Source organism: Spermophilus citellus (assembly GCF_964194105.1).
Source record: "Spermophilus citellus genome assembly, chromosome: 2".
In the NCBI taxonomy this organism is placed as follows: Eukaryota; Metazoa; Chordata; class Mammalia; order Rodentia; family Sciuridae; genus Spermophilus; species Spermophilus citellus.
The window spans coordinates 52,875,077-52,894,010 of NC_138183.1; the positions used below are offsets into that span (position 1 = coordinate 52,875,077).

General features: G+C 39.5%; 1 protein-coding gene across 1 annotated transcript in view; it reads left to right on the forward strand.

Moving 5' to 3' along the window:
- The window catches only part of SAXO1 (stabilizer of axonemal microtubules 1), a gene marked incomplete at both ends in the record, with an annotated part of 119,992 nt that extends 101,478 nt beyond the window's left edge, over positions 1–18,514 (forward strand). The window contains one exon of the mRNA XM_081281254.1: positions 17,511–18,514. Coding sequence (XP_081137380.1) covers positions 17,511–18,514 — 1,004 coding nt within the window. The remainder of the gene's footprint in view (positions 1–17,510) is intronic.
- Between the last annotated feature and the right edge of the window lie 420 nt (positions 18,515–18,934).

An 18,934-nucleotide genomic window follows, 5' to 3' on the forward strand; every position in this document is an offset into this window, starting at 1 on the left:
AAATCAGGGAACAGAGGCCAGGTTTGTAATCAGTAACTTTCATATATATGAGGTACAGTGTCGCCCTGGCAAGGCATTCTAAACATGAAATGTTTGTGGACCTCTAAAGGACTATGATAAGGTTGCTTTTATGTGGTCAAGATGAGCATTTAAGCTGGTGGAGGTGAGGAGGCTGGGGAGTGTAAGAATCTTCCTAAAGGAGTCCTAAATCTCATCCAATAGGACCCCACATGTAGTTGATTTCTCTGCTTCTTCCACGAGCTGAGTTTCGGGGCTAAACTATCATGAACCTCTTTGACAACCTGACTGTCCCCATACTTTTTTTTTTTTGGTACCAGGGATTGAACTCGGGCACTTGACCACTGAGCTACATCCCCATCTCTGTTTTGCATTTTTTAAATTTAGAGACAGGGTCTTTTGGAGTTGCTTAGTGCCTTGCTTTTGCTGAGGCTGGCTTTGAACTCGGGATCTTCTTGTCTGTCTCCTGAGTGCTGGGATTATAGGTGAGTGCCACTGCACCCAGCTCTCATACTATCTCTAATGCCTTCCTCCACCTTCTGTCATGCTGCATTCTGCATGTTATCATAGACTGAAATTACCCTATCTCTAAAGCCTCTGTGCATCCCAATAGCCTGTCCTGACCAGTTGTTTTATTCACTTTCACTGGGACAGAACTTGGTTTTTCTGGGACCTCTAGTCTGTTGATGGCTCAACCTTTCTCTCTCACCATAAGCCCCTGTTGGGTCTGTCGCTCCTTGTGTAGTGACATCTTTTAGCTGGTGGCTGAAATGGACACTCTTAGAGGCCTTTTCAGACTTCTTCCAACATGCCAGCTACATGGGTGACAGGTGCCCTGCACTCCCTTGTCTTGTAACTCATTGTACAGACTTGTTTTAAGTAACATGTGTCTCCTTAGCCAGACTGTAAGCACTAACGAGGCAGGGATCTCTCTTTTGCTTTCTTGGTGAATTATCCCCTCATAGTAGATGCCATAGTAGGTGCTTTATAAAGGAGTTAATACAGCTAGGCACGTGGTGGTGTGCCTCTTGCCTCTACAGGGTATGTTATTCTCCTTTTTTACAGGAAGACAGAAATGGAACACCACTGAGTAGGTGAGATGGAGGAATGAAACTGGAGCAAGTACTTCCCTCCAGAGGGGAAGGGGTGAGGGATGCTGATAGGGCAGGTCTGAATACAAACTCTCCTATATGCCCTCTTTATGGGTTCCCATGGTTTGTTAGTCTTGGTGTATGTTATAGTTTAGATGTGAGGTGACCCCAAAAGCTCAGGTGTGAGACAATGCAAGAAGGTCTAGAGAAGAAATGATTGGGTTATGAGAGCTTTAACCCAGTCAGTGAATTAATCCCCTCATGGGATTGACTAAGTGGTAATCGTGGCTGAGGAGGTAGGTCACTGGGAACATGCCCTTGGGGTATATATTTTGTATCTGATGAGTGGAGTCACTCTTTCTGCTTCCTGATCCTTCTGTGAGCCACTTTCCTCTGCCATACTCTTCCACCATGATGTTCAGCCTCACCTCAAACCCAGAGGAAAGGACCCAGCTGTCTATGGACTGAGGCCTCTGAAACCGTGATCCCCCACATAAACTTTTCCTCCTCTTCAATTGTTCTGGTCAGGTATTTTAGTCACAGTAATGACAAGGCTGACTCAAATAGTGTAGCTAGAGGCTTGTCAGAGACCTGCCTGCTCAGTTCAGTTCTGTCTCCTCCACCTGGCCCTAGGTAGCAGGGAGAGGTCTGGGAACAAGAACTACTCCTTGCTTGCTGTAGGAGTTAGCGAGAACAGGGTAGGTGTAATGGCGTCACTCAAGTCTTCTGTTACTCACGTTACTCCTTCTCAGCAAACTACTCAGCCCTCAAAATAAACCCCCCACGCACTCTCACAGAACCAACCCTCACTCATGCTTTAATCTCTTCTGTCTCTAGCTTTCCCATGTTCCTCCCTGTTTCTATGATATTACATCTCAATCTGCTCTCTGAAAACCAGAGAAAAGTATTCCGCTGCTGGAACCAAATCATGGATGACATTTCCTTACTGCTAAAGTAAAAATTGAGAAAATACAATTTTCTTTGTTTCTCTTAAACTTTTGATAACCTGTTAATTGCTTGCTTACTTAAACAGAGTTAAAAAAAAAGTAGCAGTCCAAAGTAGACTGCTTAGGAGCAGGCATGCATAGATGGGCAAGGTTTTTGTTCTGGGTTCGTAGGAACTTGAGTTTGGATTTCATAGTCTTCCTCTAAAATTTGGATTTTAAAACAGATCCGTATATAGCTAAAGGAAACATATCTGTAGTTAGATTTGACTCATAGGTGCTAGTTTGCAACCTATATGTCTTAATGGCTTGTTTTAAATAAGACTATGTTAGTCTGTTTGCACTGTTATAACAATAAATCTGAAACTGGTAACTTATAAATCCTAAGAGTTTTACCTCTCACAATTCTAGAAGCTGGGGAGTTCAAGATTAAGATCAGTAGGTTAAGGCCTGGTCTCTGCTTCCATGATGGCATCTTGTTGCTGTGTTAGCACATGGTAAATGGTGAAAGGGGAAAAAAAAAGGGCTTACACCAATTCCCTCTAACCTTGTTATAAGGTACTAATCCACTCAGGAGGAAGAGCTTTCATGACTTATTCATTTCCCCAAAGGCCCCACCTCTTAAAACTACAATGGGGATCAAGTTTCAAAACATGAATTTTGGTGGACATTTAGAGCATACCAAATAGTTTCATTAATTTGATTGGTTCATTTGTTCCATTATTGCCCTATGATATCATGGCTTCCAAAACTAGGTCTTAAATGCCCAATATCTGTCTTCCCAGCACTTAGAACAGGGAATGGAGTTCAAAGGTTTATAAATAAAGGAGTAAATTGTTCTGAACCACTGTTTGCACAGGCTCTAGGTGACAGTGTGTGGCAATAGATACACCCATATTCTTACCCATCCAATTACCTGATAGGTCCTGGCCAGAGGCAGGATGAGTTTGGGGAAGGACATGACCTTATATTGCTCTTGGGTCAGTCCTGAAGCACTTTATGTATGTATGAGGGGCCTTACTCCTGCCTTAGCGTTTGGTGATCGCCCCTTGGATGACTTATTTCTTGTGAAAATTTGCTGCCTTAGTAAGTCCCGTAACAACCTTAATGTTTTATGGCCATATATCGATTCTCTTTCCAAAGGAAGGAGGGAAAAACCAAAGACCAAGGTCATTAAATATGTATATTTCAATGGGTGCTATCTATATTTTGTCTATATGTTCTGTTTACATTAGTAAGCAGAAAAATATTCAAGCTTTTCCGTTTCTATTTATGACCAGCACCTTTTCTGGGGTCCAGAAAACCACCAATAAAATATGCTTCAGCAGCATTTGGTTGTAATTTGTGACATTTCCAAAACACTGTGCAATTGGAAAGATTGAGAGTGTAATTACTGATGCTCAGCTTTAGGTTTAGCTAAGTTTTTTTAAAGACACATTATTGCATGGAATCCCTTTTAAAGAGGTTCCTGCCAATTACCGACACGACACTCTGGCCCCAAAGGGCTTTCCTGGCGTGTGAATAGTTTGTCATGTGGAATTCAGAGGTTTTCAGGGCCTTGTGGAGGGTTTTTTTTTCTTTTTTTTTCTGATGTGTATAATAAATGCTGGGTGGAGGAAGTTAGGCTGAATAATAATGTGGTTTAAACTATATTATTGGGTATCAGGAATCACATGAAGCAACTTTGAGCTTAGGAACTTGTTTTCTTAACACCTCATCCATCACAGAAGAAGGCCAGAAAAGCCCTGTCCCACTTACCCCTGAGGCACTGTGCAGGTATCTACAGGTAGATGCCCCATTTCATTGAGGCTTGAAGTCTGGGGTGGAACATGTGGTTTATATTCAGCAAGATGGTTCACTGTAAGGTCCCCTAATGCTTTCAAGATGCTGATAGAGCCATTAATGGCTTTTGGAGAAAGATTAGATTTTCAATTAAAATGAAGTCAATTTTGAATAAATAGTTGGTAGTATTATACTGGCCTAAAGTAAACTTAAGAATGTGCCCGCGGGTGGGAATGTCAGGAGTTTTGGAATGGTGGAGTAAGAAGCTTGGCAAATCCTCTCCTCCAAAAAACAATGATAAAATTAGGCAAAGTGGTAAAAAAGCAAGACTCTGGAAATCAACCAAAGTTATATGACAAATGGAGGGTACTTATTTAAGAGGAACTATTGTACCTTGGTTATGAGCAGTGGGCAACTGTGAGTGTTGTCCTGGAGCTGCTTCTATCCTCCCACCTTCCTCCTCCCATTGTGTGTTGGGGGCAGTCCTGCCTAGGCAGGCTAGGCTGTGACAAATAATAGCTCTGCTGCCAGTGAGGTCTAAATTGACTTGGAATAGTGCACACCAAAAGGTTTTGATAAAAAAAAAATAGTAGTGATCTCAGTGGGAAAATATCAGAGAAGACAAATTCTGCAAGTCTTCTGAGGTTTGCAGTACTAATTGTGGCAAGAAACAGATAAACAGACAAGCTAGAAATATATCAGGGAGATCCAGATAATGAGGTAAACACAGTGGGCCTTGATAAACTCACACATACTCCTAGAGGTGTGAAAGGCTGTGCATAGGGGCAAGGCTGTGAGCAGGCTCCAGAGAGATCAACCTCTGCACTAGGCTTGTGCAAAGGAGACACAAGAAATTTCAGCAGAAAACAGAAGCCATTTCAGACATTTAAGATGTCTGATCTTTGACTATGTTCTCTACCCACACATAGATACATTGGCAAATGGTGGAAGCTTTACTGGTTTGAGGTGCTTAATTATAATGTTTGATTAATCGTTGGCTGACTGCTAAACTATGCTGATACAGGGTGAAGCCAGATTATAAAATAAAAAGAATTGAAAAATGAGCAAAAATATCAGTAACCACAAACTGCAGGGGGGAGATAAGACTATAAATTTAGTGCACATATTTCCCTAAACATAAACAAAAACAGCTCTAATGGAGGGGTTAGAATTAAGAGTTGCTGCAGCATTTTATGTAAGTCATTAACAAAAAGTTAGGCAACGTGAACAGAAAGAAGAAAGTCCTGATTCCAACATGGCGGCGGGTGCAGAGAGATCAAGTCTCTGACCTCTTCAGCTGTGCAGGCATAGGGAGTCGTAAACAACCTAAATCTGTTTGCTCAGGATCACTAGGCAATGCTGAGCTGACGTGGATCTGGGGCGAACAGTCTGGGCCTCTCAGAACACACACTGAGCCCGGATAGGCTGAATTCAAGCTCCCGTTTGCCTGCTTCCCGCAGACAAACAGCTGTGACTCAGCACTAATCCATCCGGCTGAAACAACTGGTCAGCCCTTCTCATCCTACGGAGGTAAATGCCTACCGAGCCTTCATGGGTAGTGGCCACAGGTTTGAAACGGGGCTTGGGAGAGACAGTCAGGACCCACCCGTTGCATTGGTCGCCCGGCAAAGGGAAACAAACTGTCGCCATTTGCAAGAGATACCACCATGGCAGAGATCTGATGTCATCAGACTGCTGCGGAGGAGATAACTTCATTGAAACCTGCGGCTACAGGTGTGTAATTCCCTAGCCTTCCCTCTCCACACATCGGGGAAACCTTAAGGGCCCCTCCCAGCTCTCCCGTGATTGCGATAGCCAGCCCGAGGGAATCAGAGGTGGCGCGGGACCCGCGGTGCGGAACTACCGCTGCCACCAGGGCTGACAGCTGAGGTCTCTTGCACCAGCTACCGGGGGCGTGGCTACCGGAGGGCAAGTAAAATTCGCTGAGGATTCTCAGCCCCAAGCTCTACAAACTTAGGGTCTGAGGGAATGGCAAACTGGAAGAGTGTGCCCAGTCATTCATGAAAACAGGGCTCCCGGGAGCAGCAGACCTGGCGTGTAGCCAGTATTGTGGTGAGCGGCACCCGTGAGAGGGGCCTGGCTAGAGGAAAAGTGGGAAGTGACTAGACACAAGAGGAGGCCCTAGGCACTCAGGATTGGAGACTCGCCCAGTCTGGGAGGAGCTGCTGCACAGTGATTGGTTCCCGTGTATTGACAGGAGAAACTTGGCCTGGTGGGCACAGCGCCACCTACTGGAAGAGAAGTTAATCAAACTGTAAGACTGCATTTATTAGTTTGTTTTTCTTTTTTTTTCTTTTTCCTTTTCTCTTGTTTTTTTGATTTGGGTTTTTCTTTCATTTTCATTTTTCTTTCTTGTTGTTTTTTTAAATTTTTTTACAATTTTTAAAAATTTTTTTCTTCTAATTTTAATTTTAATTTTTTTTATTATTTTTTTCAAATTTTTTTTTCTTCTTTTATTTCCTATTTTTTCTTCATTTGTCTTTTCATTTTTTTTCAATTATCTTATCCCCCCTTCCTTGAATTCTACCTGTTTACTCTCATTTTCTTTAGTGACTTCTTCCCTTCCCTTCTAATACCTTTCCTCCCAAGCATCTAATAAATTTATAGGAGTAAACAGTAACTCATCAGTCAAACAGAACAAGAAGTAACATGAGCAGCTTGAAAAAGCAAGGAAGAAAAGGAGTATAAACAATGCAGGACAGCCTAAATATTCAGGAGGACCTAGAGTCATCAGAAAAATGGTCATATAAAGAACTCAAGGAACACCTTAGACAGATGGAATGGAACCTTAAAGAGGATACAAGACAGCAAATTCGAGCAGCGAAAGAACACATTGAGAATGAATTACATAAACAGATAAAAGAAGAAGTTAAGCATCTTTATCAGGAGATAGAGATTATAAAAAATAATCAAACAATAATTCTAGAAATGAAGGAAACGATAAACCAAATTAAAAACTCAATTGAGAGTATCACTAACAGAGTGGAGCAAGTAGAAGCCAGAACGTCAGATAATGAAGACAAAATATATCATCTTGAAAAGAGTCTAGCCAACTCAGAAAGGCTGGTAAAAAATCACGAGAAAAACATCCAAGAGTTATGGGATAACATAAAAAAACCAAACTTACGAGTCATCGGGATAGAAGAAGGTACAGAGATTCAAACCAAGGGGATGAGTAACCTGCTGAATGAAATAATTACAGAAAACTTTCCAAAAATAAAAAAGGAAACAGATATACAAATTGAAGATACATACAGGCCACCGAGCACACAGAATCACAGTAGACCAACGCCAAGACACATTGTTATGAAGATATCCAATATACAGAACAAAGAGAAAATATTAAAAGCTACAAGAGAAAGGAGACAGATTACATTCAGGGGTAAACCCATAAGGTTAACAACAGATTTTTCATTACAGACACTGAAAGCAAGAAGGTCATGGAACAATGTATTTCAAACACTGAAAGACAATGGATGCCAACCAAGAATTCTGTATCCAGCAAAATTAAGCTTCACGTATGACAACGAAATAAAAATCTTTCATGATAAACAAAAGTTAAAAGAATTTGCAGCCAGAAAACCAGCATTGCAAAGCATTTTGAGCAAAACACTACACGAGGAAGAAATGAAAAACAATAACCAAAACCATCAGTAGGAAGTGCCTCGGTAAAGACAGAGGGCGAGGGGAAAGATAATCATGGAGAAACAAACTAAATTTTTTTAAAAAGGATAAATAATCAAACATGGATGGAAGTACAAACCATATATCAATAGTAACTCTGAATGTTAATGGCTTAAACTCTCCAATAAAGCGACATAGGCTGGTATCATGGATTAAAAAAACAAATCCAATAATATGCTGCCTCCAGGAGACACATCTGATTGGAAAAGACATACACAGGCTGAAGGTGAAAGGATGGGAAAAAATATACCACGTACACGGTCCTCATAAGCAAGCAGGGGTGGCTATCCTCATATTGAATAAAATTGACTTCAAGACTAAGTTAATCAAAAGGGATAAAGAAGGACATTATATACTGTTAAAAGGAACCATTCACCAACAAGACATAACAATTATCAATATTTATGCACCAAATAATGGTGCTGCGACATTCATAAAACAAATTCTCCTCACGTTCAAGAATCAAATAGACCACAACACAACAATTATGGGTGACTTCAACACACCTCTCTCACCACTGGACAGATCCTCCAAACAAAAGTTGAATAAAGAAACTATAGAACTCAATATCACAATCAATAACCTAGACTTAACTGACATATATAGAATATATCAACCATCATCAAATGGATATACTTTTTTCTCAGCAGCACATGGATCCTTCTCAAAAATAGACCATATATTATGCCATAGGGACACAATGAAAGCAGTTTTAAGAGGAAAATTCATCGCCTGGTGGTCATTCCTCAATAAAAGAAAAAACCAACAAATAAATGAGCTCACACTTCATCTCAAAGCCCTAGAAAAGGAAGAGCAAAACAACAGCAAATGTAGCAGAAGGCAAGAAATAATTAAAATCAGAGCGGAAATCAATGAAATTGAAACAAGAGAAACTATTGAAAAAATTAACAAAACTAAAAGTTGGTTCTTTGAAAAAATAAATAAGATCGACAGACCTTTAGCCATGCTAACGAAGAGAAGAAGAGAGAGAACTCAAATTACTAACATACGGGATGAAAAAGGCAATATCACAACAGATGCTACAGAAATACAGAAGACAATTAGAAATTATTTTGAAAACCTACATTCCAATAAAATAGAAGATAGTGAAGACATCGATAAATTTCTTAAGTCATATGATTTGCCCAGACTGAGTCAGGAGGATACACACAATTTGAACAGACCAATATCAATGGATGAAATTGAAGAAGCCATCAAAAGACTACCAACCAAGAAAAGCCCAGGACCGGATGGGTATACAGTGGAGTTTTACAAAACCATTAAAGAAGAATTAATACTAATACTTTTCAAGTTATTTCAGGAAATAGAAAAAGAGGGAGCTCTTCCAAATTCATTCTATGAGGCCAACATCACTCTGATGCCTAAACCAGACAAAGACACCTCAAAGAAAGAAAACTACAGACCAATATCTCTAATGAACCTAGATGCAAAAATCCTCAATAAAATTCTGGCGAATCGAATACAAAAATATATCAAAAAAATTGTGCACCATGATCAAGTAGGATTCATCCCGGGGATGCAAGGATGGTTCAATATACGGAAATCAATAAATGTTATTCACCACATCAATAGACTTAAAGATAAGAACCATATGATCATCTCGATAGATGCAGAGAAAGCATTCGACAAAGTACAGCATCCTTTATGTTCAAAACATTAGAAAAACTAGGGATAACAGGAACTTACCTTGACATTGTAAAAGCTATCTATGCTAAGCCTCAGGCTAGCATCATTCTGAATGGACAAAAGTTAAAGGCATTCCCTCTAAAATCTGGAACAAGACAGGGATGCCCTCTATCACCACTTCTATTCAATATAGTTCTCGAAACACTGGCCAGAGCAATTAGACAGACGAAAGAAATTAAAGGCATAAAAATAGGAAAAGAAGAACTTAAATTATCATATTTGCAGATGACATGATCCTCTACCTAGAAGACCCAAAAGGGTGTACAAAGAAACTACTAGAACTAATAAATGAATTCAGCAAAGTGGCAGGATATAAAATCAACACGCATAAATCAAAGGCATTTCTGTATATCAGCGACAAAACTTCTGAAACGGAAATGAGGAAAAACACTCCATTCACAATATCCTCAAAAAAAATAAAATACTTGGGAATCAACCTAACAAAAGAGGTGAAAGATTTATACAATGAAAACTACAGAACCCTAAAGAGAGAAGTAGAAGAAGATCTTAGAAGATGGAAAAATATACCCTGTTCATGGATAGGCAGAACTAACATCATCAAAATGGCGATATTACCAAAAGTTCTCTATAGGTTTAATGCAATGCCAATCAAAATCCCAACGGCATTTCTTGTAGAAATAGAGAAAGCAATCATGAAATTCATATGGAAAAATAAAAGACCCAGAATAGCAAAAGCAATTCTAAACAGGAAGTGTGAATCAAGTGGTATAGCGATACCAGATTTCAAACTATATTACAGAGCAATAGTAATAAAAACAGCATGGTACTGGTACCAAAACAGGTGGGTGGACCAATGGTATAGAATAGAGGACACAGAGACTAATCCACAAAGTTACAACTATCTTATATTTGATAAAGGGGCTAAAAGCATGCAATGGAGGAAGGATAGCATCTTCAACAAATGGTGTTGGGAAAACTGGAAATCCATATGCAACAAAATGAAACTGAATCCCTTTCTCTCGCCATGCACAAAAGTTAACTCAAAATGGATCAAGGAGCTTGATATCAAATCAGAGACTCTGCATCTGATAGAAGAAAAAGTTGGCTCCGATCTACATATTGTGGGGTCGGGCTCCAAATTTCTTAATAGGACACCCATAGCACAAGAGTTAATAACAAGAATCAACAAATGGGACTTACTTAAACTAAAAAGTTTTTTTCTCAGCAAGAGAAACAATAAGAGAGGTAAATAGGGAGCCTACATCCTGGGAACAAATTTTTACTCCTCACACTTCAGATAGAGCCCTAATATCCAGAGTATACAAAGAACTCAAAAAATTAGACAATAAGATAACAAATAACCCAAGCAACAAATGGGCCAAGGACCTGAACAGACACTTCTCAGAGGAGGATATACAATCAATCAACAAGTACATGAAAAAATGCTCACCATCTCTAGCAGTCAGAGAAATGCAAATCAAAACCACCCTAAGATACCATCTCACTCCAGTAAGATTGGCAGCCACTATGAAGTCAAACAACAACAAGTGCTGGCGAGGATGTGGAGAAAAGGGTACACTTGTACTTTGCTGGTGGGACTGCAAATTGGTGCGGCCAATTTGGAAAGCAGTTTGGAGATTCCTGGGAAAGATGGGAATGGAACCACCATTTGACCCTGCTATTGCCCTTCTTAGACTATTCCCTGAAGACCTTAAAAGAGCATGCTACAGGGATACTGCCACATCGATGTTCATAGCAGCACAATTCACAATAGCTAGACTGTGGAACCAACCCAGATTGCCTTCAATAGATGAATGGAAAAAAAAATGTGGCATCTATACACAATGGAGTACTATGCAGCAATAAAAAATGACAAAATCATAGAATTTGCAGGGAAATGGATGGCACTAGAGCAGATTATGCTTAGTGAAGCTAGCCAATCCCTAAAAAACAAATACCAAATGTCTTCTTTGATATAATGAGAGCAACTATGAACAGAGCAGGGAGGAAGACCAGGAAGAAAAGATTAACATTAAACAGAGACATGAGATGGGAGGGAAAGGGAGAGAAAAGGGAAATTGCATGGAAATGAAGGGAGACCCTCATTGCTATACAAAATTACATATAAGAGGTTGTGAGGGGAATGGGAAATAAACAAGGAGCGAAATGAATTACAGTAGATGGGGTAGAGAGAGAAGATGGGAGGGGAGGGGAGGGGGGATAGTAGGGGATAGGAAAGGTAGCAGAATACAACAATTACTAATAGGGCATTATGTAAAATTGTGGATGTGTAACCGACGTGATTCTGCAATCTGCATTTGGGGTAAAATTGGGGGTTCATAACCCACTTCAGTCTAATGTATGAAATATAATATGTCAAGAGCTTTGTAATGTTGTGAACAACCAATAAAAAAAAAGAAAAAAAAGAAAAAAAAAAGAAAAAAAAAGAAGAAAGTCCAATCCATGCATAGGGGAAAGAAAGCTGTCAATAGAAATGATCTCTGAGGGAACCCAGATGTTGGACCTGGAAGACAAATATTGAACAAATTTATTCAAAGAACAGCAGGAAGCCATATTAAAAGAAATGGAGAAAGTATGACAACAATTACTCATCAAATAGATAATATCAATAAAAGGAAGTAATAACTAATGAATATCTGGAATTGTACAATAAGCAAAACAAAAAATCATTATAGGAGCTCAACAGCAGATTTGAACTGGCAGTAGAAAGAATCAGTATAAATGAAGATAGATCAACATAAATGATCCAATCTGAAGAACAGAGAATAAGAAAAATGAATAGGAAATCAGAGACTTGTGGACTACCATCAAGTCTATCAGCATACTCATAATAGGAGTCCCAAATGGAGAAGAAAAGGGCATAAAAATGTTTGAAGGATTAGTTGCCGAAATTCCTCAATAAAAATGAAAAAAAATATTTATCTCTACATCCAAGACACATTATCCAAATAGAATCAACAGAGGTACATACTCACATTAGAGTTAAACTGTTGAAAGACAAAGATTTGGAAAGTAGTGAAGAGAAATACCTCATCCTATACAGAGTAAGGACATCAAGAGTCACAGATTCTCTTCCAAAAGAAAATGGAAGACTGAACAGAGTTGGTTGACTTATTTGAAGTACTAAAATAAGATAGGCCATGAATTTTATATCCAATGTATACTATGTTTCAAAAATGAGGCAAAACAAAGATACCTTCAGAAAAAAGAAAGCTGATTTCCCTTATGAGAGATACTGAGGGAAATCCTCGGGTTGAAAGGAAATGATACAGATAGTAAAATAAATCTACACAAAGAAAGTTGCTTGTAAATGTAACTAGGTAAATGTTTACTTTTAATTTAAAAAAGCAATTATAGAGCAAACTAAAGCTGTGGGGTTTATTTTAGGAATTCAAGGTTGATATAACATCAGATAATCAATCAATGTAATATATCATATTAATAAAGTAACATACAAAAGCCAGATGGTTGATAGAAAACATTTGGCAAGGTCTCATATCCATAAAAGCTCTCAAAAAGCTAGGAATAGAAGAGAACTTCCTTAGCCTGATAAAGAGCATTAACAAGATATTCTTTTTATTTTTTTAATTCTTTTTGGTTGACAGTATATTTTGACATATTTATGCAAACATAGAGTATGTCTTATTCTAATTAGGATCCCAGTCTTGTGGTTGTACATGATATGGAGATTCACTGTGATGTATTTATGTACATAGGAGTGTTAAGTCAAATTAATTCCATTGTCCCCCGTCCCCCATTCCTGTTCCCCTACTTCTCCTCCCATTCTCCCCACCTCACCCAACCCATGGACCTCCATTCCTCTTCTCTCACCCATTTTTGTGTGTTTGCATTCACATATTAAGAGAACATTTGACCTTTGGTTTTTTTGGGATTGGCTTATTTCGCTTAGCATGATAGTCTCCAGATTCATCCATTTTCTGGAAAATGTCATTAAGTTATTATTTTTTCTATGGCTGAGTAATATTCCATTATATATATATATAGAACAGTTTCTTTGTTCATTCATCTGTTGAAGGGTACCCCCGTTGATTCCATAGCTTAGCTATTGTGAATTGAACTGTTATAAACATTAATGTGGCTTTATAAGGTAGTATGTTGATTTTAAGTCTTTTGGGTATATACCAAGAAATAGGATGACTAGATCAAATGGTGGTTCCATTCCAAGTTTTCTAAGGAATCTCTATACTACTTTCCAGGATGGCTGCACCAATTTGCAGTCCCACCAGCCATGTATGAGTATACCCTTTCCCCACATCCTTGCCAACATTTATTATTACTTGTATATTTTAGTTGTAGTTGGACATTTGTTTATTTTTATGTGGTGTTGAGGATTGAACTCAGTGCCTCCCATATGCTAGACAAGCACTCTACCGTTGAGCCACAACCCCAGCCCTGTTACTTGTATTCTTGATTGGTGCTCTTGATTGTTGCCATTCTAACTGGAGTGAGATGAAATCTCAGTATAATTTTAATTTTCATTTCTAATTGCTAGGATGTTGAACACTTTTTCACATTTTTTTACCATTTGTATTTCTACTGTGAAGTGTCTGTTCAGTTACTTAGCCTGTTTATTTATTGACCAGCTATTGCACTCCTCAGTTTATATCCAAAGGACTTAAAATCAGCATACTACAGTGACACAGTCACATCAATGTTCATAGCAACTTGATTCACAGTAGCTAAACTATGGAACCAACCTAGATGCCCTTCAACAGATGAATGGATAAAGAAAATATGGTATATATACACAATGGAATATTACTCAGCCTTAAAGAAAAGTGAAATTATGGCATATGTAGGTAAATAGTTGGAGCTGGAGAATATCATGCTAAGTGAAATAAGTTAATCCCAGAAAACCAAACGCTGATGGTTTTCTGTGATATGTGTATATTAATTCATAATAAGGGGGATGGCTAGGGAAGAATACAGGTACTTTGGATCAGGCAGAGGAGAGTGAAGTGGGGGTGTGGAGGTAGGATGTTTTGTAGAATGAATTAGACGTTATTACCCTATGTACATGTCTGATTCTACATCATGTACAACCAGAAGAATGAGAAGTTATACTCCATGTATGTATTATGTGTCAAAATGTATTGTACTGTCATGTATAACAAATTAGAACAAATAAAATGTGAAAAAAGATAAGTAAAAAAAATCAGTGCAAGATTTGTACTATGAAAATTACCAGAGTGCAGAGAAAAATAAAATCTAAGTAAGGGGTGAGACATTCTGTGTTCATGGAATGGGAGGATTCAATATTGTTCAAATGGAGTTTCTTCAAAATCAATCTATAGATTCAAAGCAATCCCCATCAAAATACCAGGAGCCTCTTTTTATAAAAAAGAAATTGGCAAGGTAATTCTATACTTTATATATAAAATTTAAATAAATGCTTTTGGAAAATAAAAATGAAGTTGAAGAACTTATTCTTCCCAATTTTAAAGCTTTACTATAAAGCTGCAGTAATTAAGACAATGTGATACTGACATAAAGACAGGTGTAAATGACAATATGACTGGGTTGAGAATACACAAATAAACCCTCAGATTTATTGTCATTTTTTCTCAACAATGACTGGGCATTTCAGAATGGGAGAGGATAGTCTTTTTTGATAAAAATGATGAATGACAGTCAGAGATCCACATGCAAAAAGATAAACTTTAGACCTTTATATCATGCCATACTCAAAAATTAAAGGGTCAAGGGCTAGGATTTTGCTTAGTGGTGCTGTACTTGTCTAGCATGCACCATGCCCAGGGGTCCATCCCCACTACTGGGGGATGGGGAGGAAACAGAAGGACCAAAGACCTACATGTAACAGTTAAAACAGAAAATTTCTAATATCTTGGGTTAGGAAAAGGTTTCTTAGATGGTATATTTTATGTTATGCAAATTATTCTCAATAAAGTTGTTGAAAATATACCTGTGGACTTCACTAACATTAACTGTATACATCCAATGCTCCTGGGTAGCTGCATTTGTTCTAAACCTTTGTAAAGCTGCAAGAGGATTCCCTGTGGATTCAGAGGGCTCACCAGGTTCACAAGGGCTACCTCAGGCCTGGTAATTTATGAGCAAAATGGGGCAATGCAGGCCATGGCTGTGAGCCAAATATCATGAAAAGAAAGGCAGCAGGAGTGGAGGTGGTTGAATTGAGTGCTTACTGTTGGATTGTTCTCACCTGGACTTTTAGTCCTGGAGCAACCCTGAAGGTCTATGTGATAAAGTCATTTTAGAATCCCCTGCAGAGATGCCCGAGGACAGTGTCTGCTTCTCAAGATTGTGTGGCCATTTCTCACTGGATTTTCTTTGGGTCCAGACCTCCTTCATTTTGGCCATTACAGCCCCACAGCAGAGGTTTTTCTTGAGATGGATGTCTCCCAGTACAGCTGGCTAATCTTTCTCATTAAAAAAAACAAAAACAAAAACAAAAACAAAAACATTTTGAAGTTCTCCTGCAAACCTTCCCTGATTATTAGTTTCTTAATCTTTACCTAGAAATATGGTGCCCTTAACTTGATGTAGGCTGTCAGAAGAGCATGAGTTTGGAGTCAAGTGTATGGCTTAAATTCTGTTTTTTTTTTTTTTTGGTTTTTGTTGTGTAATAATTGTACAGAATAGTGACTGTCATTGTGACATATTTGTATATGCATATAGTAATAATTTTTTTTAAAGAGAGAGTGAGAGAGGGGAGAGAGAGAGAGAGAGAGAGAGAGAGAGAGAGAGAGAATTTTTAATATTTATTTTTTTTTTAGTTCTCGGCAGACACAACATCTTTGTTTGTATGTGGTGCTGAGGATCGAACCCGGGCCGCACGCATGCCAGGCGAGCACGCTACAGCTTGAGCCACATCCCCAGCCCAACATATAGTAATAATTTGATCAATTTCATTCCCCAGTACCTTCCCTTTCCCTCCTCTCCTCTCCCTCTCCTGGTTCTCCTCTTCTACTTTACTGATCTCTCTGCTATTTACATGAGAATCCCCCCTTCCTCTCCTTTTCCTGGCTCTAGCTACCACATATGAAAGAAATCATATGACTTTTGATTTTATGAGTCTGGCTTATTTTGCTTACCATGACACTCCCATTTGTATCCATTTTTCTGCAAATGACACAATTTCATTCTTTATGGCTGATTAAATCTCCATGTGTACATATCTCATATTTTCTTCATCCATTTACCTTTTGTTGAACACCTAAATTGATTTCAAGGCTTGGCTATTGTGAATTGTGCTGCTACAAACATGGGCATGTGTGTATCTTTGTAGTATGCTAATCTTAATCCTTTTGGACAGATACCAAGGAGTGGTAGGGTTGGATTACATGGTGGTTCCATTCCTGGTCTTTTAAAAAAATTTTTTGGTTGTGAATGGACCTTTATTTATTTCAGTGCCGTGCTGAGAATCGAATCCAGTTCCTCACACATGCTAAGCAAGTGCTCTACCCCTGAGCCACATCCCCAGCCCCCCATTCCAAGTCTTTTGAGGAACCTCCATACTTATAATTCCATAATGGCTGTACTGATTTACATTCCCAGCAACAGTGCATGAGCGTTCCCTTCTCCCCGAACCTTCACCAGCATTTATTGTTATATATTCTTAGTGGAGTGAGATAACCTAACTCTCAGTATATTTTTGATTTGCATTTCCTTAATGCCAGAGAGGTTTGACAATTTTTAAAATTCCAATTTTTAACTCATTAGCCATGTGACTTTTTGGCAAGTTTCTCAGCTTCTCTGAGCTTTGCTTTTGGAAATCTGTAAAGTGGAGACAATTATACTCAGTATAAAGGGTTATTGTGAAGACGAAACAAAATCACATTTGGAAAGGCTGGAGCACACTGGACTGGCTCATAGTCAGTGTTCTTTGTTAAATCAGGTTGGAGTGGGTCAGACCATGGGTTCTGGATCTGGATTTGAATCTGTGATTTTAAATTTCTAGCTAAGTGAACTGGGACAAATTCTTTAATTCCTCTGTGCCTCAATTTCTGCATCTATAAAATAGATATTTTGTTAGTGCCCATTTATTAGGGATGTTATGAAGACTTTCTATTTTTTGCAGTACTGGGGACTGAACCCAGGGCTTCATGCTTGCTAGTCAAGTGCTTAGTCAAGTGCTCTACCACTGAGCTACCTCTCCAGCTCTGTCTTGTCTGAGAAAACACCTCATTGGAAATGGGCTTATCACTTTGAGGCCTTTTAGACTACATGTAAGTTGGGGGACCTGATTTATTTTTAATTACCTCTTCTGCTTTAATTTCAGCTGATTATTTACCTTGGAACCAACCAAGACGGGAGCTACTTCGTCCAGAACACAAACACTGGCTGGAATCCACCAAATTTGACAGCAGAACCACACACCAGGATGACTACTCCATGAAGGGCCTCGTGACCACCAGGAGCTGCAAACCCCCAGCCATGCCCAACCTTTGTAACATCCCCCTGGAGGACCTGACCAACTACAAGATGAGCTATGTGGCACACCCTGTGGAGAAGCGCTTTGTGCACGAGGCAGAGAAGTTTAGACCCTGTGAAATCCCCTTCGAGAGCCTCACCACACACAGAGAGTCCTACCGAGGCCTACTAGGGGAGCCTGCCAAGAGCTCGAAGCCTCCAGCCAGGCTACCTGGGACAGACACACCATTCTCGAACACAACCGAGTTTCAAGATAAGTACCAAGCTTGGCCGACGCCCCAGTTATTCTCCAAAGCTCCAGTTCCTTATGTCCATCCTGAAGAGAAGATGGATCTTCTGACAACAGTACAAGCCCATTACACATACCCTAAGGGTGCCCCTGCTCAGTCTTGCCGACCGGTGCTCCCAATCAAGAAGAGCTTCCGTTTTGAAGGCTCTACTACCACCAAGGACGACTATAAGCAGTGGGACAGCAAACGCACAGAGATGGCCAAGCCCATCCCCCACCTGGGCTTTCCCACAGAGCCCTTGGACTGTCTGACCACCTTTCGGGCCCACTATGTGCCCCATCCACCTATCAGTACCAAAAGCTGTAAGCCCCCTTGGTCTGGCCCTCCAGCAAATATTCCTTTGGAGGGCCAGACCACCTATTCCATCAGCTTCACTCCCAAGGAAATGTGCAAGTGCCCAGCTGCATACCCTGAGCCCCCTGGTTACATCTTTGAGGAGGTGGATGCTCTGGGGCACAGGTTGTATAGGCCGGTTTCTAGGCCAGACTCTCGGAGAAGCAGCTTGCTTTCTGGAGGTGATGCAGAAAACCCTAACCAGAAGGATTTGGCAGTGTCAGCCTGATTCTGAAAAATTTTTATTTAGAAATTGCACAAATACTTTTAAAAGCAAACTATTGAGAATTATTCCTTGGACAAAAACCAAATTCCCCAAAATGGGGGGGGGGGGAAAGAAAAACAGAACAAAAACCAACTTCATTACCAATTCCAGGACACTTGAATAAATTGAGAATCACTGACTCAAGGAAAATGACATTTAATCACTAACTATCCTCTCTTAATGTTCCCTCTATCAACTCCCCCCCCACCCCCTCAGGTCCCTTACCTTGTACTCATGGAATCAAAGGTGGTCTCAGGTTTTTCTCTGACTCCAGATGTAGTTTATTATTTTAATCATTGTATGAATTGACATAATGATCAATCCTTGTCAAGTCTGAAATGTCAAAGAATAAATTTTATTTTGGGGGGACTATACCTGTAGATC